The sequence below is a fragment of the Metopolophium dirhodum genome, chromosome 1 (genome assembly GCF_019925205.1).
Source record: "Metopolophium dirhodum isolate CAU chromosome 1, ASM1992520v1, whole genome shotgun sequence".
Taxonomy (NCBI): Eukaryota; Metazoa; Arthropoda; class Insecta; order Hemiptera; family Aphididae; genus Metopolophium; species Metopolophium dirhodum.
The window spans coordinates 108,735,609-108,753,061 of NC_083560.1; the positions used below are offsets into that span (position 1 = coordinate 108,735,609).

At 28.7% G+C, this 17,453-nt stretch overlaps 3 protein-coding genes across 3 annotated transcripts; 2 read left to right on the forward strand and 1 right to left on the reverse strand.

The window, feature by feature from the left end:
• The first annotated feature begins 1,409 nt into the window (after positions 1–1,409).
• On the forward strand, positions 1,410–7,803 carry LOC132937535 (uncharacterized). Its single transcript, XM_061004361.1, has 5 exons — positions 1,410–1,509; positions 1,805–1,939; positions 5,324–5,658; positions 6,046–6,241; positions 7,658–7,803. The coding sequence occupies exons 2-4, from the start codon at positions 1,914–1,916 to the stop codon at positions 6,048–6,050; spliced, it is 366 nt and encodes a 121-aa protein (XP_060860344.1). The 5' UTR covers positions 1,410–1,509; positions 1,805–1,913; the 3' UTR covers positions 6,051–6,241; positions 7,658–7,803.
• Positions 7,096–9,018, forward strand: LOC132949530 (uncharacterized). The gene is made up of 4 exons (XM_061020474.1): positions 7,096–7,100; positions 7,658–8,007; positions 8,089–8,442; positions 9,002–9,018. The coding sequence occupies exons 1-4, from the start codon at positions 7,096–7,098 to the stop codon at positions 9,016–9,018; spliced, it is 726 nt and encodes a 241-aa protein (XP_060876457.1).
• A 2,542-nt stretch (positions 9,019–11,560) lies between these two features.
• Positions 11,561–13,556, reverse strand: LOC132949540 (zinc finger MYM-type protein 1-like). The gene is made up of 2 exons (XM_061020485.1): positions 13,437–13,556; positions 11,561–12,301 (listed from the first exon to the last, which is right to left on the reverse strand). Exons 1-2 carry the CDS (start codon positions 13,554–13,556, stop codon positions 11,561–11,563), a joined length of 861 nt encoding a protein of 286 aa, XP_060876468.1.
• Positions 13,557–17,453: the final 3,897 nt, after the last annotated feature.

The window sequence follows — 17,453 nt, forward strand, 5'->3', positions numbered from 1 at the left end:
TCGACTACCTCCGTAGAGGTTGTCAAGATAATACGGTTGTGAACCTAAAGTAGTCGAGATACCACGGAAGTACCATGTATTAAATCGTAGTTATATAATATTTTATTATTAATTAGTTCATATTAAATACATTTAAGTATAGATTAAATGAATCGTCAAAATATTAAAGCTGTTGCTGTAGCTGAAGCATTAGGCTTATTAGATCCACCAAAAGCAAAACGAAGGTATTGGGTACACCCACTAAATGTGGATCGTGAGAAAATAGGCCAGTTTACTACATTTTTTGAAAATATTAGACAATATCCTGATAAATTCTTCGAGTATTACCGTATGTCGATTTCAAGTTTTGATGAGTTGCTAAAAACTCTACGGCCACATATAACGAAAAATACCACAGAATTTCGTAATCCGATATCTGCTGAGGAACGTCTATCAATTACTTTAAGGTAAGTTTATTTTTTTATATTACATATAAAAGTTAAGATTTTCAACGTGATAATTATGATTATTAATAATTAATAAGTTATCACCTATAAGTAGTTATCAAAAATTAAAAATAATTATTTTTATTTTTTAACATAATTTCTGTATTAGGTTATGAAAATATATAGACAAACAGTATATTATAAGAAAAAAATTTAATACTTTATTTTTATTCAAAGATCAAATAATATTCAACAGTATGGTATAAATAACATTAAAACATACCGATCTTCGTTATTTAATTATAAAATATAAAAAAAATGAAATAATTTCATATTCTTACAAAATTAAAAATTACATACTTTTTTAATGTCATTAATACATTATAAACACCTACAATATTTTACTGTAAGTATAACAAACCTTGTTATTTTAATATTTATAAAAAAAAATTAAAAAATGTCATGTTTGAATTTAAAATTGAAATGACGCACTTTATTGCAATAAGTATAATTTAACTTTAATTATTTATCATACTATTACAATTTTTCAAACAAATCTTCACTAGTAGTAGGTTGTTGGGATTGATCAGATATACAGTATATGAGTATACTGATATAAGTATATGAGCTTTTAGGATATGGTGTGGAATGTTGAGCATTTGGATTGAAATTGGATGAATATATTGGCAAGGGTTGTGCCATAAGTTTATGATTTTGATTGTTCCCCAGGCCGGGATTGAACGAAGGACATACATTTGAATATTGAGTTGGGATAGGGACATTCTGACTAGTGTTTTGATTAATGTTAAAATATGGCGGAGTTGATTGTAGTTGATTAGATCCTAAAATATTATAGTTTTAGATAGTATTAGATAGTATTATAAATTTAGTAGAGAATGCTTTTTTATATTTAATTGAAAATGCTCATACGTCTAATTTTGGATTTACCGATTATTTACTTAAAAACTATATAGAAACCGATGCACAATTTCCACCAACTTTATGGGCAGATAAACCATCCGAAGAAGCTAGAACAACTAATGGTCCAGAATTTTTCATATGCACTATAATTCGCAGTTTTAAGGTGCGATTCCTTAGGACGCGACTGTAGACGCACGACCGGTGCGGCTGACGCAACGCGGCTCTATTTTTGGCTGCACATTACTGGTTTTCACGTTTTTAAATAGAATAGTTTCCCTAGACCACCGCAGCCGCACGCGATGACTGCATGCGGCTGGCGACGTGCGACTGCGACCGCTCTGGAAGCAGTCAAAACGCATCAGCCGCGTGACTGTTGAACACGGTATTTTTTTTAAATTTTGATTAATTTGTTTTTACTGGATTTTTTAAAATGACTTCAAAAGTTACATTCTCTTTAGAGGAAGATACATTACTAGCCGAGTGTGTTAGTAAACACCCATGCTTGTTCGACTTGAAGCATCCGGCATATAAGGATCAACAAGTCAGAGAAAATGTTTGGAAGGAAATATGTGTGATTCTAAAAACAAAAAGTGGTAAGTCTTTTTATATTATATTATATTACATTTTTTATATCATATTATAAAACAAAATAACTGAAATAGTCAAGAAATTAAATAATATTAAATTAACATTATAATAATATATTATTAATTATATTTAATAATAGGTATTTATATACCTATTGGTACTTTGAATTAGGTATTGTACATTATTATTATTGTGGATTGTCTGTTTTTTGTGTTTGGTGGTCTTGCCATGGAACAGCTCCTTCTTCGGAGTTGAACATTTTTTTTAAATTCATCTCTAACCAGAAATCCTTCAAAATTAGCATACCCTCCTGCTCGAGCAAGACCTATCATATTTTGTGAAGGTTCAGTTTCGCTGCAGTCAAAATTATAATAATAATTAGAAGTGTTTTCTATGTATCTACTTCTAAGCAGATTATGGAGGCAACAAGCTGATAGCACTAGGTGGTCAGTTGTTGCAGATTTTAAAGCGATGGGTGAATAAAATACTCTAAATACTTGACTGAGAAGGCCAAAACTATTTTCTGCAGTTCTTCGAGCTCTCGATAAGCGATAATTGAAAATGGTTTTTTCGTAATCTTTTCTGGCTTCTCCACGTGTGTATGGTCGCATCATGTGTGTCTCCAAACGAAACGCTTCGTCGCCAACATGAACATATGGTAACGTTTGATTTGAAGAAGGAAGTTTTGCGTTAGGAGGAAAGTATTTTCCCTGTTTAATTAACTTATATAAACTTGATTTTGAAAAGATCCCACTGTCACCTTCTTTACCGTATGAACCAATATCGACGTAAATAAATTTACAGTTTGCATCAACTATTGCCAGTAAAACAATAGAAAAGTAGTCTTTGTAGTTAAAAAATAATGAACCCCTTTTTCCTGGACAAAATATTCGAATGTGTTTCCCATCAATTGATCCTACACAATTTGGGAAGTTCCATTTTTCCCAAAAGTCCCGTGCGATTTGAATCAAATCTTCTTTTGACGGAGGTTTTAATAATATACCAGGCAATCGTAAACTTAAACTTTTTAAGACCAACTGTATGATACGAGTTATATAACTCTGGGATATTCGAAATGCGAATGCTAATGACCGCAATGATTCTCCTGTAGCCATGTATCTGTTAAAAAAGTATATTTTATGATACTAATGTAAAAAAAAGTAATTTATTTTATTATAAGGCATTTAAATAATACCATTATGCATATAAAATAATACAATTTAAAAGTTTGATCGATCTACACATAATATTCAATTTTTTTTACAATTATTGAAAGTACAACTTATAGACAATCTTGTTTTAAATTTTGAATTTTTAGCTATGAGTAGAACATTATTTTATTAATACTTATAAAAAAAAAGTTAGAAGGATTTAATATTTCAAATGTTTATAAATAGTTTTAAAAAAGCTAAATATTTTGAAAGTTAAACCATGTCAAAAAATGCCAATTCAAACTGACGAAAATTACAAGTTCTCACGCTCTATACTTTTTGAAGTATAACAAAAATATAAAGTCGTTTGAGAATAAATCGTTACTTTATGGGATTTTGTAAAAATCTGAATTTTAGACACTTGTAAAATTTTATAATAGGTACGTATATTAGGTACGCTCAAATTTTTTTTACAATATTATTGAAAGAAACAATTAAGGAAAACCTTGCATTAAATTTTTAATATTTTATGGACAGTTAATTATTTTAATTAGATATTTTTTAAAAAAATTAAGAAAAATAAAGAATTTCAGCGGTCCATAAAAGGCTCAACAAATGTTAAAATACTTTGAAAGTTGTATCGTGTATAGATGATGTCAATACAAACATTTTGGTGAAAATTCCAAATATTTTCTGTTTTCAGTTTTTGAGTTACCGGCCAAATAATAAAATCGATTTGGTCGAAATCTTGTTTTCATAAAAATTCACGTTTTTCTCTGATTTTTTATTTTTTTTTTGGCTTTTCCCAACGCATTTACAAAAATGCATATATATATTTTGTTGTATTTAGTTAGATATTTTATCATTTTAGATTCTGGGCGGAACGATGGATGTATTGATTTTACAATGTTGTGTGTTTTTTTTGTGTCTGTGTACAGTACTACAGTATACACGAAAAGTTGTCGAAAAAATTGATTTTAGATATTGGTGTAATTCTTAAACTAATCACCGTAGAAACATGACTTTTCCTTAAATGTTTATACTGTAATTTTCTATGCATGATAAAATTTTTAAAAAATTTCAAATCTTTTTAAGTTATTTATAGACATTTGAAATCTTCGATCTTTTTTTAGTTTTTTTTTATAAATGACAATAAAATTTTATTCGTTGGGCAAAAAAGCTTCAAAACTTGTTGCAAGACTTCTAATATATTGTCGCAACGGTAGTTAAAAATTATTAAAAATACAGCCATAATTTTTTTTAATAAGCATTGAAAGTTCGAATTTTGACAAAATACGTAAAAATCACGAAAATTTGCAATTTATTTTGAGTTAGATATGTGATGTTATTTATAGACATTTAAAATTTTCCGTTTTTTTTAGTTTTTTATTCTATAAATGTAAATAAAATTTTATCCGTTAAAATTTACAAATTCTTTAGTTGTTAAAAATTTATAAAACGTTTAACTTTTATAGCTAAGGATTGAAAAACAAGTTTTACGTAAGTAATTAATTCTGCAACAAAAAAATCCAGAATCTATATAAACACAATTTTTTTTATATTTATTTTAAGTTCAAATTTGGGTTAAATTTTAGTTAAATTTTAGTTATATTGTTGTAATTTAAAAATATTATTCGTTGGTACTCGAAATTTCAAGAATATACTTTATATTCTTGTTCTAATAGTTAATGTCGTTAATGCCGTTAATGTCATTAATGACTTGTGTTAATACTTTATAGTATATTGGATATACTATGAATGACTGAGTGAGTCGAGTACATAATGAATCGGATTTGATTAATTTGTAATTTATGTACCTATATATATTTTTTATAATAACAATAAATTAATATAATATGAAATATCCTAGACTGACAAACCATCTACGCTAAGAATTGTTTTTCGTATATAATGAATAATGATATTATATTATTGAATTCAAATTTAATACCATATATTACTGTAACCCACTGTAGTACAGCAGTGCGACATCCACTACTTACCCGATTTTTTTGGTTTATATATAGTTGACGATTGTAAAAAGCGTTGGCGAAACATAAAAGATACATATAATAGGAAAAAAAGGAGCAGGCAAATGGGTACAGGATCAGCTGCTAAAAATAAGCCCTCTAAGTGGCAGCTTGCTGATATTTTATCTTTTCTTGACGTGGCAGTTTATGAAAGATATTTTTTCATAAAACCCATCTAGCTATTAGGAATACAAATTTTTGTTTTCAGGAGTGTGTCAAATTTATCAACTGAAAACATTGATGAAGAAGATAACCAGAGTGAGGTGGCAGATGAATTAGAAACATTTGATGATAGTATGCAATCAGAACAACATTCCGAGGCAAATGAACCAAATCCATCGTGTTCGACCGTCGAACCAGAAACCACCCAACATAAACATACACTTTCCACTGATTCAAAAATAAAAAATAAAATGAAACAAAGCGATGCCTTGGTGGAAGTTTTAAACAAAAGAAGCGAAGAAAGGAAAACGTTGATGGCAGAACTTACAAGTATCGAAGACGACAATCCTATCCAGGGGCGTCATTTCAACTTTTTGAAAGGTATGCTAACATCGGGGCAGGCCAAAAAAATTTTCAGCAGGCCAATATAATATACATTATACACTATAATTATTAGAAAAAAATTTTTTTCTCGCTCCGCTCAAAAGTATTATTTTTCATCAATCAAATCATTTCATAATATTAAAATACAAATATTGTACACCTAATAATAATACACAGTTAAAACTTACATTATTTTATTTTGGATATCATTATTTCATATTTATAGACACTAAGGAAAACAAAACAAATTCTGAAATCTTTAATCACACATAAGTTATTTTATAAGCACCAAACATTTATTTATTTCAATTTATTTATTTAAATAATAACATAATAATACATATTAACAAAACATATTTATTTTTTTTTATTGTTAACTATTAGTATAGCGGATACCTTCTGTCTTTCATTTTTGCAAAATCATCAACTGCATCATTCAAATTTATTTGTTTTGCCTCTTCAGTTTCAACTCCAAGAACCATTAAATCGTTCAACCTTTCATCACCAATTGATGTTCTTAAGAAATTTTTTATCCTTTTCAATGAAGAAAAAAAGCGCTCATTTGATGCAGTTGTCACTGGTAATGTTGACATTATAGACAATATTTTTATTGTTTCAGGAAATGCAAATGGTAGATTTAAAACAATATTGAATATTAATTCTAATTTAAATTGGGACATGTTTTCTAGTTCTAATGTTGCCTTAATTGAAGAAAACTCAGATGGTAGGCTTAACGAATTAATTTGAAAACCTTTGTAGTGGTCTAAGAACTTATTAACAGCAACACATTCTGCATTAAGGAAGTCAGCATTTGTATAGTCAAATACATTAAATATATCAAAAACTTGTTCATTTTTGGAAAAACGTTCATCTAACTGTGTTACAATCCTAAAAAATGACACATACTTTTATGAATTAAATAATTTGATGAAAGTAATAATTAAGTATGTAATAAATACCTATCGATTACTTGATACAACAGTTCAACTTTTAAACTTGAAACATCTTTTTCTTTACATCTAGCTTTTCCCAAAGTTGATTGTACAAAATAATCATTCAAATGTTTATTGAAAGTCTGTTTTCTTTTCTCATGTTTACTATGAGTTTGGGTTTTTATGCCATTACAAATTGCTATTTCAGTTGCTTTATGATGAAATTTCAACCACGATTCTTCACAGCGTAATTTTAAGATATTATTCCTTGAAGATTTCACTAATAACATGGCCTTTGATAGAATAATATTTGAATTTTGAAGTTCACATGATAAACAGTGTATACATTCTAGGACACTAACCATTACCTCCAAAATCATAATAAATTTAAAAGTAGATAATATTTTGAGTAATCCTACTGCTCTAACTGTTTGATCGCCATGCTCAGTCAGAAAAGTTAATACTTCGATAATTACAGTATATCGGCTTCTTACTTTTTGCAATGAAGTATACCAATAATTAAAACTGGTTTTGCATAAAAATTCCCGTTTTTCCCAGCGCATTTGAAAGCAACCGTCATTTTTCACTTTTGACATCTTTGATGCATCAAAGATATTCACTTTTCTACAAGTTGATGAAAATTGAAGAATAATTTCGATAAATCATGGTGTCCAGTACACGGACAAAAAAAAAAACACATAAAATCAATACATTCATCACTTCGTCCAGAATCTAAAAAAATAGAGAAAAACGGGTATTTTTGTGCAAAACCAGTTTTTGTTCAGTTTAAAAATGTTTTCGAGAATTTAAATTTGTAATTCTGTTCAGAATCATTTTCTCGTATATAATGATTTATCTTTGAAGTCAAATTAAATACATCAATCACAATTCACAGTGATCTATTCAATGTGAGGTTTACTCGACACCCACTATACAGTAGAGAGAGTTCCCCATTTGTTTTTATTAATTTAAATAAATTTAATAAATTATTTGTAATTAGGTAATTTAATTTTCGTAAAATATCAAAAAAAATGCTTATAAAATACTTTATGTCATTTTCATAGATATTTATCAACTGGTCTTTCTTTTCGGAACCTGGCTTTTTCAATGCGAATGGGTGCATTTACTATAGCTAAAATTGTTCACGAGACCTGTCAAGTTATTTGGGAAGAACTTGTAAATGGATTTATGCCAGTTCCTACAAAAGAACACTGGGAAAAAGTTAGTGTAGAATACAATGACAAATGGGGCTTTCCAAATTGCATAGGCTCTATAGATGGGAAACATTGTCAGATTAAATGTCCCAAACAATCAGGATCAAGTCACTTCAACTACTTAAAATATTTTTCCCTAGTTTTACAAGGAGTTGCCGATGCAGATAAAAAATTCGTGATAGTTGATGTTGGTGCCAGGGGTAAACAGAGCGATGGTGGAACTTTTGCATCTTCTAAACTTTGTAATTTAATAAGCAATAATAATTTGAATGTACCCCCAGAAAAAAATTTACCAGGAACAAACATTAAAGTACCCCATGTTTTGATCGGAGACGAAGCTTATCCATTAAAGCCGTACTTAATGCGTCCATTTCCATCTCGAGTACTAAATCCAGCACGGGAATATTTTAATGAAAGATTATCAAGAGCACGCAAGTGCATTGAATGCGCTTTTGGAACTCTACGGGCAAAATGGGGATTACTAAGGAAAGATATAGAAGTGAGCCCCAAAAAAGCAGTAGTAATAATCAAATGCATGTGTTTATTGCATAATATTATCAGAGAGAAAGACGGCAATAGTGATGTAGATTACTGCAATGTTATGATAGACCTACAAAACAATTGGGAAAATGAAGGTATAGATCATCCAACAAGAGGTGCAAATACACTCCAAAGAGCGAAAGAAATAAGAAATTTATTAGTGGATTATTTTTTAAACAACATACAATAATGTGTTACAAATGTTTTTGTTAAAAATCTTAAAATAATACAAGAAATTATACTGTTACGATAGTAAAAAAATATGGTTATTTATCTTTTTTAATTATTATAATATTGTGAATAGTTAGTAAGTACTATTATTTTTATATAATAATTAATAATATACCAAAATAAATTGTTATAAAATATTATGAATTCATATTAATTCATATTATGAATGGGTAATACATTTTCTGTCATTGAAAAATTGGTACCTACATAAAATATTAAAATAATGTCTAATAATAATAAAAACAGCTGTTTCCTATATCCATATCAAGTATTTTATTTAAGTAAATTATTTTGACAGATGAACAAGTATACAATATATTAGCCAAGCATAAGATATAATACGTTTTTATAAATTAAAAATAGGTACATTTGTATTGTTGTAGAAAGTAAATTATTTCTAGTGATAATTTGTAAATATTTTAGGAATAAATTCAGTTTAGTCCCCCCTCGTCATTTTGAATTTTTTTTATTGAAACTTACGTAACTCGTAAAGTTAAAAACGATGGTGCAATCATAATTTGACGTTCGGACTTAGTTTCCATGGCCATTGGCCCTCCACTTGTTGTGTAAAACCACCTTGTGTAGGTAACGTAAATTCGCAAACTTTGGAAGGCTATAACTTCAAAGTCAGTCCGAGCGACAAATTTTATTCTGATTTCACCATCGTCCTTTAGATTAAGTTTCGATAAAAAAAAAATTAAATTGGCGATGGGGAACTTAACTGCATTTATACCATATTGTACCTTATAAAAATAAGTAAGTACCTACTAATAATATACAAAAAATTAATGCATATAATTTTTCAAAATGTATGGGTACATACCTGGTATTCCAATTAATTTTCCAATTTCTGACCATATTTTTTTGTTTTTTTCGACATTTTTATATTGTGGATGTGTATCGTCCCATAAACATGGTCTAGTTTGAACCTCCGAAATTAAAATTTCTCGCATATCATTATTTATATTATTTGCCTTGGACATTTTAAAACATTTAATGAACAAATTAGCAAATGTGTTCACTTTGAACAGTGAACCTATACTGTATGATAATAATCTGACAAGTCAACAAGTCAATAACAGAAATCCACTGAACACATATTATTATTATTTGGGAAACTGAGTACAATTCTTTAAACAGCAAATTCAACGTTTTGATGTTCATCCCCAGGACAGAAATTAAATAATCGAGACTATTTTTACATTGGATATAAAATATAAATATTTCGCATGAGCGGCGAGCGGTAAAATTCAAACATGTTTGATTTGTGACGCGCCGCGCCGCTACCGCTCACCGCTGCCGCTCACCGCTAGTAATCAATGTACACACTCTGATTTAAATTATATGGGTTTAAATTTTTTTTCCGACGCGCCGCTCGACGCTCGCCGCTCGCCGCTCACCAATGTACACGAGGCCTTTAGAATATTGCAGCAATTACTTTTTCATTTTCATATTTTTCAACCACAGATATTTTTTATTTTAGTTATATTCTTAATATTATATTACAGTAATTAATATTTATGTTGTATTTTTCGATTATTTTAAAATTTTTACTTTTGTTTCATTGCTTAAACATTTTTATTTGAATACAGATATCATTAACTAAATCTATGTTTTTTCTGTTTATTTATCATAGATAATTATAGACTTTGTTTTAAATTATCACATAAACAAGACGTTGTGTAATACATTGTTATTATGTGAATGTTTTTTAGTATTCTAAATAAAAAAATGACATCTCACCTTAGTGTAATTGATAACTTTTCGGCTGGCGTAATGGGTTGTTTGACTCGATTGTAAGGATTAGTTTGTCTTCTTCAATAATATTTAAGACGTAATTAAATTGAACCAGCTCAATCTAAAAAATTCTCTAAATTTTTGCTCATCTTCAAATAAATGTTTTTCAATTAATATGCTGTAAAATCCTTCAATTTTTCTAGTAAGAAACAAATTGTGAATTTTTTTTGTATTACATATTTTTATTGAATGTTCGATTATTGCTTCTTCTTCGTTAATTTCTTCTAAAAGAAGTAGTTTGATGAGCATTTTTTTCTTTTGACTTCTCAACATGATTGTTATTATACAAATACAAATCTCACAATTATTATAAAAACAAATATTTATAAACACGACTGACTTGTCAGTTCAAACGCGCTCGAACGAATAACATAAATCGCCGCGCGTCTCCTGCGTCGAATTTTGGTTGTAGGGAATCCGTCATTGAGTCGTGCGGCTCGTGCGGCCAAAAATGGAGCCGCGTTGCGTCAGCCGCACCGGTCGTGCGTCTAAAGTCGCGTCCTAAGGAATCACACCTTTATACCTCGCATCCATCTACTTTCCAAGTAATAAACATATTATTAGGTATTCAAACTGAAACCGCAGGTAGATTGCCTACCTGATAATCTACTACTGTAAATCAGAATTTTTATTTCAGGCAACAGGAAAGTTAAGATAATTGTTGAACACCATACACCACATATTAAATAACGGATTGAACAATGTTTGAGTCATATTTAAGTTGGTACATTTAACTGGCAACGTAGTGCACGGAATCAGCTATTTTTGATAAAAATATATTTATCATTAATACCGCCAGAAACATTTCAATACGTTTTCATTAACCATTTTTTATATTTACTTGCCGATCACATTAAACGATAAAATTTGAATAAAAAATTATACATATCCTTCGGAGGCAAAATAAACAACCAATCACGGGCGAAGCTTTGACGGGTCGGCTAGTTAATTATAAAAACGAACATAATCACAATGAATATTCTCAGAAAGATGTAATCCGAAGTTTTAAAAGTTGTTCCCTAACTTGTTGTAACCTAACCGCCATGTTGATGCAGAAAAAAATACATAAATATTTTGGGCAATTGAAAAAAAGTTATAACCTTCCTTAGTTACATCAGCAGCATGACAACCAACCAAATTTAAGGAATGTGCTGAACATGGGCTAAAAATTGCATTTTTTGATTTTTATTTGATTCGAGCTTGTAAACCATTGTACATACCGGACATATTTCTGGCATTGTCGTAGGATTGTCCACGACAATAATTTATTTTGATATTTAATTCAGTTAATTTCGTTAATATTGCGACTTCCATTTCTTTACTTTTATGTCCAACCGATGGAATAAAACATAAAAATCGTTCTATTGCAGTCCCATCTAAATTAACGTATCTAATAGCAATTGTTAATTTATCTAATTTTGTGATATCGGGAGTAGAATCTACGATTAACGAGAAATATTTAGCTGCCGTTACTTCATTTACAATATTACAAAGTACAGATTTGTTCATAAGTGTTATTAACTCATCGCAAATAGTGTGGGACAGATATGAGACATTTCCACGGCCTTTATTACCGTATTCGTCAAGATGTTTGGACATTAATGGATCGAATTTCGCAATTAATTCTAAACAACCGAGATAATTGCCATTATTTTTAGAACCCAGCGTCTCATTATTGCCACGAAATGCAAGACCTCTGCCTGATAAAAATATAACTGTTTCTTCAATTAAACGGTGAATTATACTTCTCCAATAAAGTTCTCGTTTTTCAAGTTCAATTTTTAACTCAACATCAATACCTGTAGTTAATTTACGTCTTGAGAACCATATGCGAATAGATTCATTATGCATCAAATTTTTTTCGTGTTGTTCAACTTTTTCTAAACATTTTTTCCAATCAGTAAATCCTGAATCGGTGGAACTAAACTGTGTTTTTTTATTAGAAAATAGAAGGCAGTAAAAACAAATACTGCATTTTTTGAAGTTGATTATAGTAACCATTGTCTATCTTTGATTTCACCATTCAAAAGTTTCCTTTTGAAAATATCACGCGGTAACTTCCTATTAAATTCACCACATTTACGAATAGTATTATCAAAATTAATTATTTTAGGATTTGATACAACTGGGTTACGAATAAAATAATCAATCATATCAGAATTTATTTCCCATAAGGCTGGATCTTGTGATGGACAAATTGGAACATTGGTAGTTTTACAAATTAATTTAATGTCAGATATTAAAGTATCGTCATCGGTTTTTAACAATTTTTCAACTTGTTCATCAGAATTGAGTTTTAACGATTTAAGAGTTTCGTCATCGGTTTTTAACGATTTTTCAACTTGTTCATCAGAATTGAGTTTTAACGATTTAAGAGTTTCGTCATCGGTTTTTTAACGATTTTTCAATTAATACATCAGAATCGGGTTTCTGGAAATTTTAAAAGAATATATTTTAGTAACTTTTAAATTTCACAATCCACGGGTAAATCAATTTTACATTAGGTTAGCCGTCAGGTTATCAAAAAATACAGAATATTTTATTCTGTAAAATAAAAACATAAAACATCATTCTTACAATATGTAGATATGATTGAATAAATTTATCGGCAAATCAAAACCGAAAAAAACAAATAAAAACTTACATTCTGCAGATTAGCAAACTATTTAACAACAATATTTGATAAATGTCAAAATTTAAAAAAATATTTTAAATAATCAAAGTAATAACAAAGTTATTATAGCATACATTAAAAAAAAAAAACTTTAAAACATTGGATTTAGATAATTTGATACAAGTATACAACAGTTAATACAAATTATTGCATAATATTATGTTAAATAATGCTGATCCACCATTTACAGAAAATAGTCAAAAGAAAAATGTAATCTAATAAAATACAATCGTAGTCTGAAGTATTTAAAATTAATTATAAATTCGTTTTAAAAACCTTAGCATAAATATTAATCGCGACTATTCATATTTTATATTCTTCATTATTCTTTAATAAATAGGTAAGTAAACACTACTATATAATATTATTAAATACGTAAGTTCTTACCTTTTTGAATAAACTTTGAATTTTAGGCGTCTGAGAAATTTTCAGTTTATCTTTTTTATTTTTTTTCTCAGCTCTTTTGCGAAATTCAGCACCACTTAACTTTATGTGTTTTCCACTCATATTGATTGATGAAAAACTGCTAATAGGGAATATTAATCCCGTTTTTTCAATTTTAAATAAATATGACTTTACATTTGACGAGACTACGAGTACGTTCTACTACTACGAGACTCGAAAGACGAACAGATAACCGAACCTATAATGTAGCCATACGGGTATGAAACAAACACGACTATATTTATTGCTGTAAACATATTTCGAAAATAATACGATAATATGAACAAAAATAGAATTGCGTCGCCGCTTAGCCGTCGGTCCGAGCGCTATAATAATAATATGGTCTTTCTATTTTACTAATAATTTATAATACGCTGAACGTTCACGTAATAATTCCGTGGTAGGCGATTCGATATAAATATCTACTATAATATTACTGTTATTATTTGTTATACACATTTTTCAATGAATAATAATTCTTCCTAAAAATTAAAATACATTAGAAAAATTCAAAACTTTCGTTTTCACTGTTAAGTATTTGCCGCCCCTAAAAAATTGACGCCCGGGGCAACTGCCCCCTTTGCCACCCTCCCCTTAACCCGGCACTGGGTACTTGCTCTACCGTATTTACTACCTAATTCAAATGATAATAGGATTACTAGCATGTTGGATGGTTTAAATTCTATTACCATGTATATTGTACAACACACTGAAGTAGCCGAGTATCTACATAGTTTCATGTACCTACCAGTATGTATTTGGAAATTGGTTTGTAAGAATGCGACTAGAAGCCTTCACTGCATTTGACAAGGATATCAGCATAAATAATTATCTGGAGAGCTATCACACAGCTCTTTTACGGTTCATATTATTATACTGACTTTCAGAAAGCATTTGATAAAGTTAACCACGACATTTTATTTTATAAATTATCTTGTTTTGGTATTCATGGTGCATTCTTCAATTGGTTAAAATCTTATCTATATTCTCGTACCCAGGTGGTAAAAATTAATAGTTATGTTTCTAATGATTTTTTGGTTAGCTCTGGTGTACCACAAGGATCACACTTAGGACCCCTTTTATTTATATTATTTATTAATGATCTACCATCTATTTTTGATAACTCAATTAATATTCTTTTATTCGCTGATGATGCTAAACTATTTTCAATAATTAAATCACCAAATGATGCATTAAAATTACAGTCAAATTTAGATAAATTTGTTGAATGGAGTCGTGTTAATCACCTTCCATTAAATATAAATAAGTGCAGCGTCATAACATTTTCTCGAATAAATAATATAATCAACTATAATTATTTGGTTGATAGTTTTATAGTTACACGAGTTTCTTCCATCAGAGACTTAGGGATTATCTTTAATTTTAGTATGGATTTTTCTATCCATATTAACACCTTTATTAAAAAAGCTTTTAAGGTGCTTGGTTTTATTAATAGAAGCACGATAAGTTTTAAAAATACCGATGCCGTAAAAACTTTATATTTTTCCCTGGTCTCTTGAGTTTGGTTCAATTGTCTGATCACCATAATATTTTTCATATGTCAGTCTAATTGAAAATGTTCAGTATAAGTTTCTAAAATTATTATGCTTTAAATTAAATATACCAATCACAAGAGAATCATATAAATTGCAAATTTCCCAATTGGGGATCGCGTCTTGTGATTTGAGGTGAAATGTTGCTGATATTATGTTCTTGTATGACTTATTAAATGGTCTTATTTATTCTCCGGAATTATTGTTTCACATTGGTCTTAATGTACAAACTCACATATTAAGAAAATCTAACTTTTTTTATGTTTCTCTTTCCAAAAATAATTATACTTCCACCTCGTTTTTCCCCAGAGCTCTGTCTTTGGCTAACAGTATAATGGATCATGTTGATTTTTTTGCTATGTCGCGTTTTGTATTCAGACAAAATGTTTATCTGGCTTTAAATTTTAATTCTCTTGTTTAATTATTATAATTATTATTTAATTCTTAGAAAGTTATCTTTATCTTTTCCGTATAGCTATTTATTGTTAATTAATGATTTTTACTGTTCTATATATTTATTCTTTTTTGGCTGTTAACTATTTACATTGTTACAATTAATTTTACATCACTATTGTGTCCAAATTATGTTATAAGATAAGCTGAACTGTACTTATATATTTTTTTTCAAATTGCTAGTTTTAACTTTTAGTGAGGTTATAGATACATTTAATAATATGTTATGCATATAGGCATATTGAACTATAGGTATTATTTTTAATAGTATGTATGTATAATTATGTATTAATTACAATGTTGGAAAGCATTTTACTTTCTTGATTTTTAATCAAGTAAGTATGGTAGGTAATTGAAATGAAAAAAGTCTGAATTTTGAAATCTTCAGGAATTTGTGTTAAATAGGAAAATAATAAAAATGTAACTCAGTAATAATGAGTAGGAGGGTAATTTATTTAGCTTTAATATAAAATATTAATGAGAGAGATTTGATTTCACACCCAGGCGGTATAACCACTTGAATCCATAAAAACGTTGGCGTGAACAGTCCCAAAAGTTCAATTTTATAACTTTTTTCCTAAACTAAGCTAGAAAATTGGTTGATAACTCATTAAAAAAGGATTATCAAGTAGATACTAAATAAAGAATAACATTTTTTTATAAAAATCGTTTAATTTTTTACAGATAAAAAAAGAGTTATTTTTCGCTAGATTTTCATTTAGCGAGGTAGATTTCCGAAAGTGCAGAATGGATTTTGTGGTTTGGTGTCTTGTTAGATTCACATTGGCTAGGAGAAGTGCAGTGAAAATGTTCAGAACTTTATCTCCAATCGTTAATTCACTACAAAGCTGTAAAGCTGAAAAACATCAAAAAACGCCCAATAAAATTTGTTTTTAAAGTTCTGTAGTGAATTAACTATTAAACATAAAGTTCTGAAAATCTTCACTGCACTTCTCCTAACCAATATGAATCTAACAAGAGTACAATACCCCAAACAATGAAATCCGTTCTCCAGTTTCCATTATCTCACAAAATGAAAATGAAAAAGATTTTTTGTGGGGCTGTTCACACCGACATTTTTCTGGATTCAAATTGTTATACCGCTTGGGTGTGATATTAGTTAATACATTTCTAAATATAAAAATCAAGAAAAATTACATGCCGATCCCTGACTTGGTAAGCGTTTTTTAGTGGCTTCAAGATCTTTGATGCAATGTGCAATACTTCTGTTGTTGTCTTTCTCTCTGTTGTTGTTACTTGTTCATATAAATAAATAAATGTATAGGTTGAGTATCTATGTTTGAGTGTTATATATGTAATTGTATAAGTAAAAAACAAATAATTAAACTTACAATTCTTTATTTTTGAATATTTAAGGGCAGATACAGATCCTAGAAAATCTACATAATTTAGAATTCAAACAAGTCTCTCAAAACTTGAATGTAAATAACATAGAGTCAACATATTTTTTAGGAACAGTTAAAATAATTGTTTTTTTTTTTCAGATCAGTTCTGGTAATTCGTCAAGAGCAAGAGTTAGGAATAGAAATACTTCTGAAATTAGACAGTTTATGCAAGTCATGATAGAGGAGGATACTCCTGATCGCATACTTACTTTTTTAAGAAGGACAGGTCATCAGGTTGATGGTTGATGGTACCCAACAAATTGGCCCATATCCGGATAATAAGAATCTTCTATTAATTATTAATAAAAATTATTAGTAAATTAAAGTATTATTTAAATGTAAAAATCTAAATCATAACTATAACTAGAGACCGGATTTTTATGTTTTTACATATCTTTACTGAGAGTATGCAAAAATTTTTATTTTTATTATTTAAAACTTGTTGTTATTATTATTTTTTTGAGTTCATAATGCTGAATTATTTAAGTTTGAGTTATTTTAATACATACTATTATTCTGTTTATGAACTATATGCAATTATATTTTAT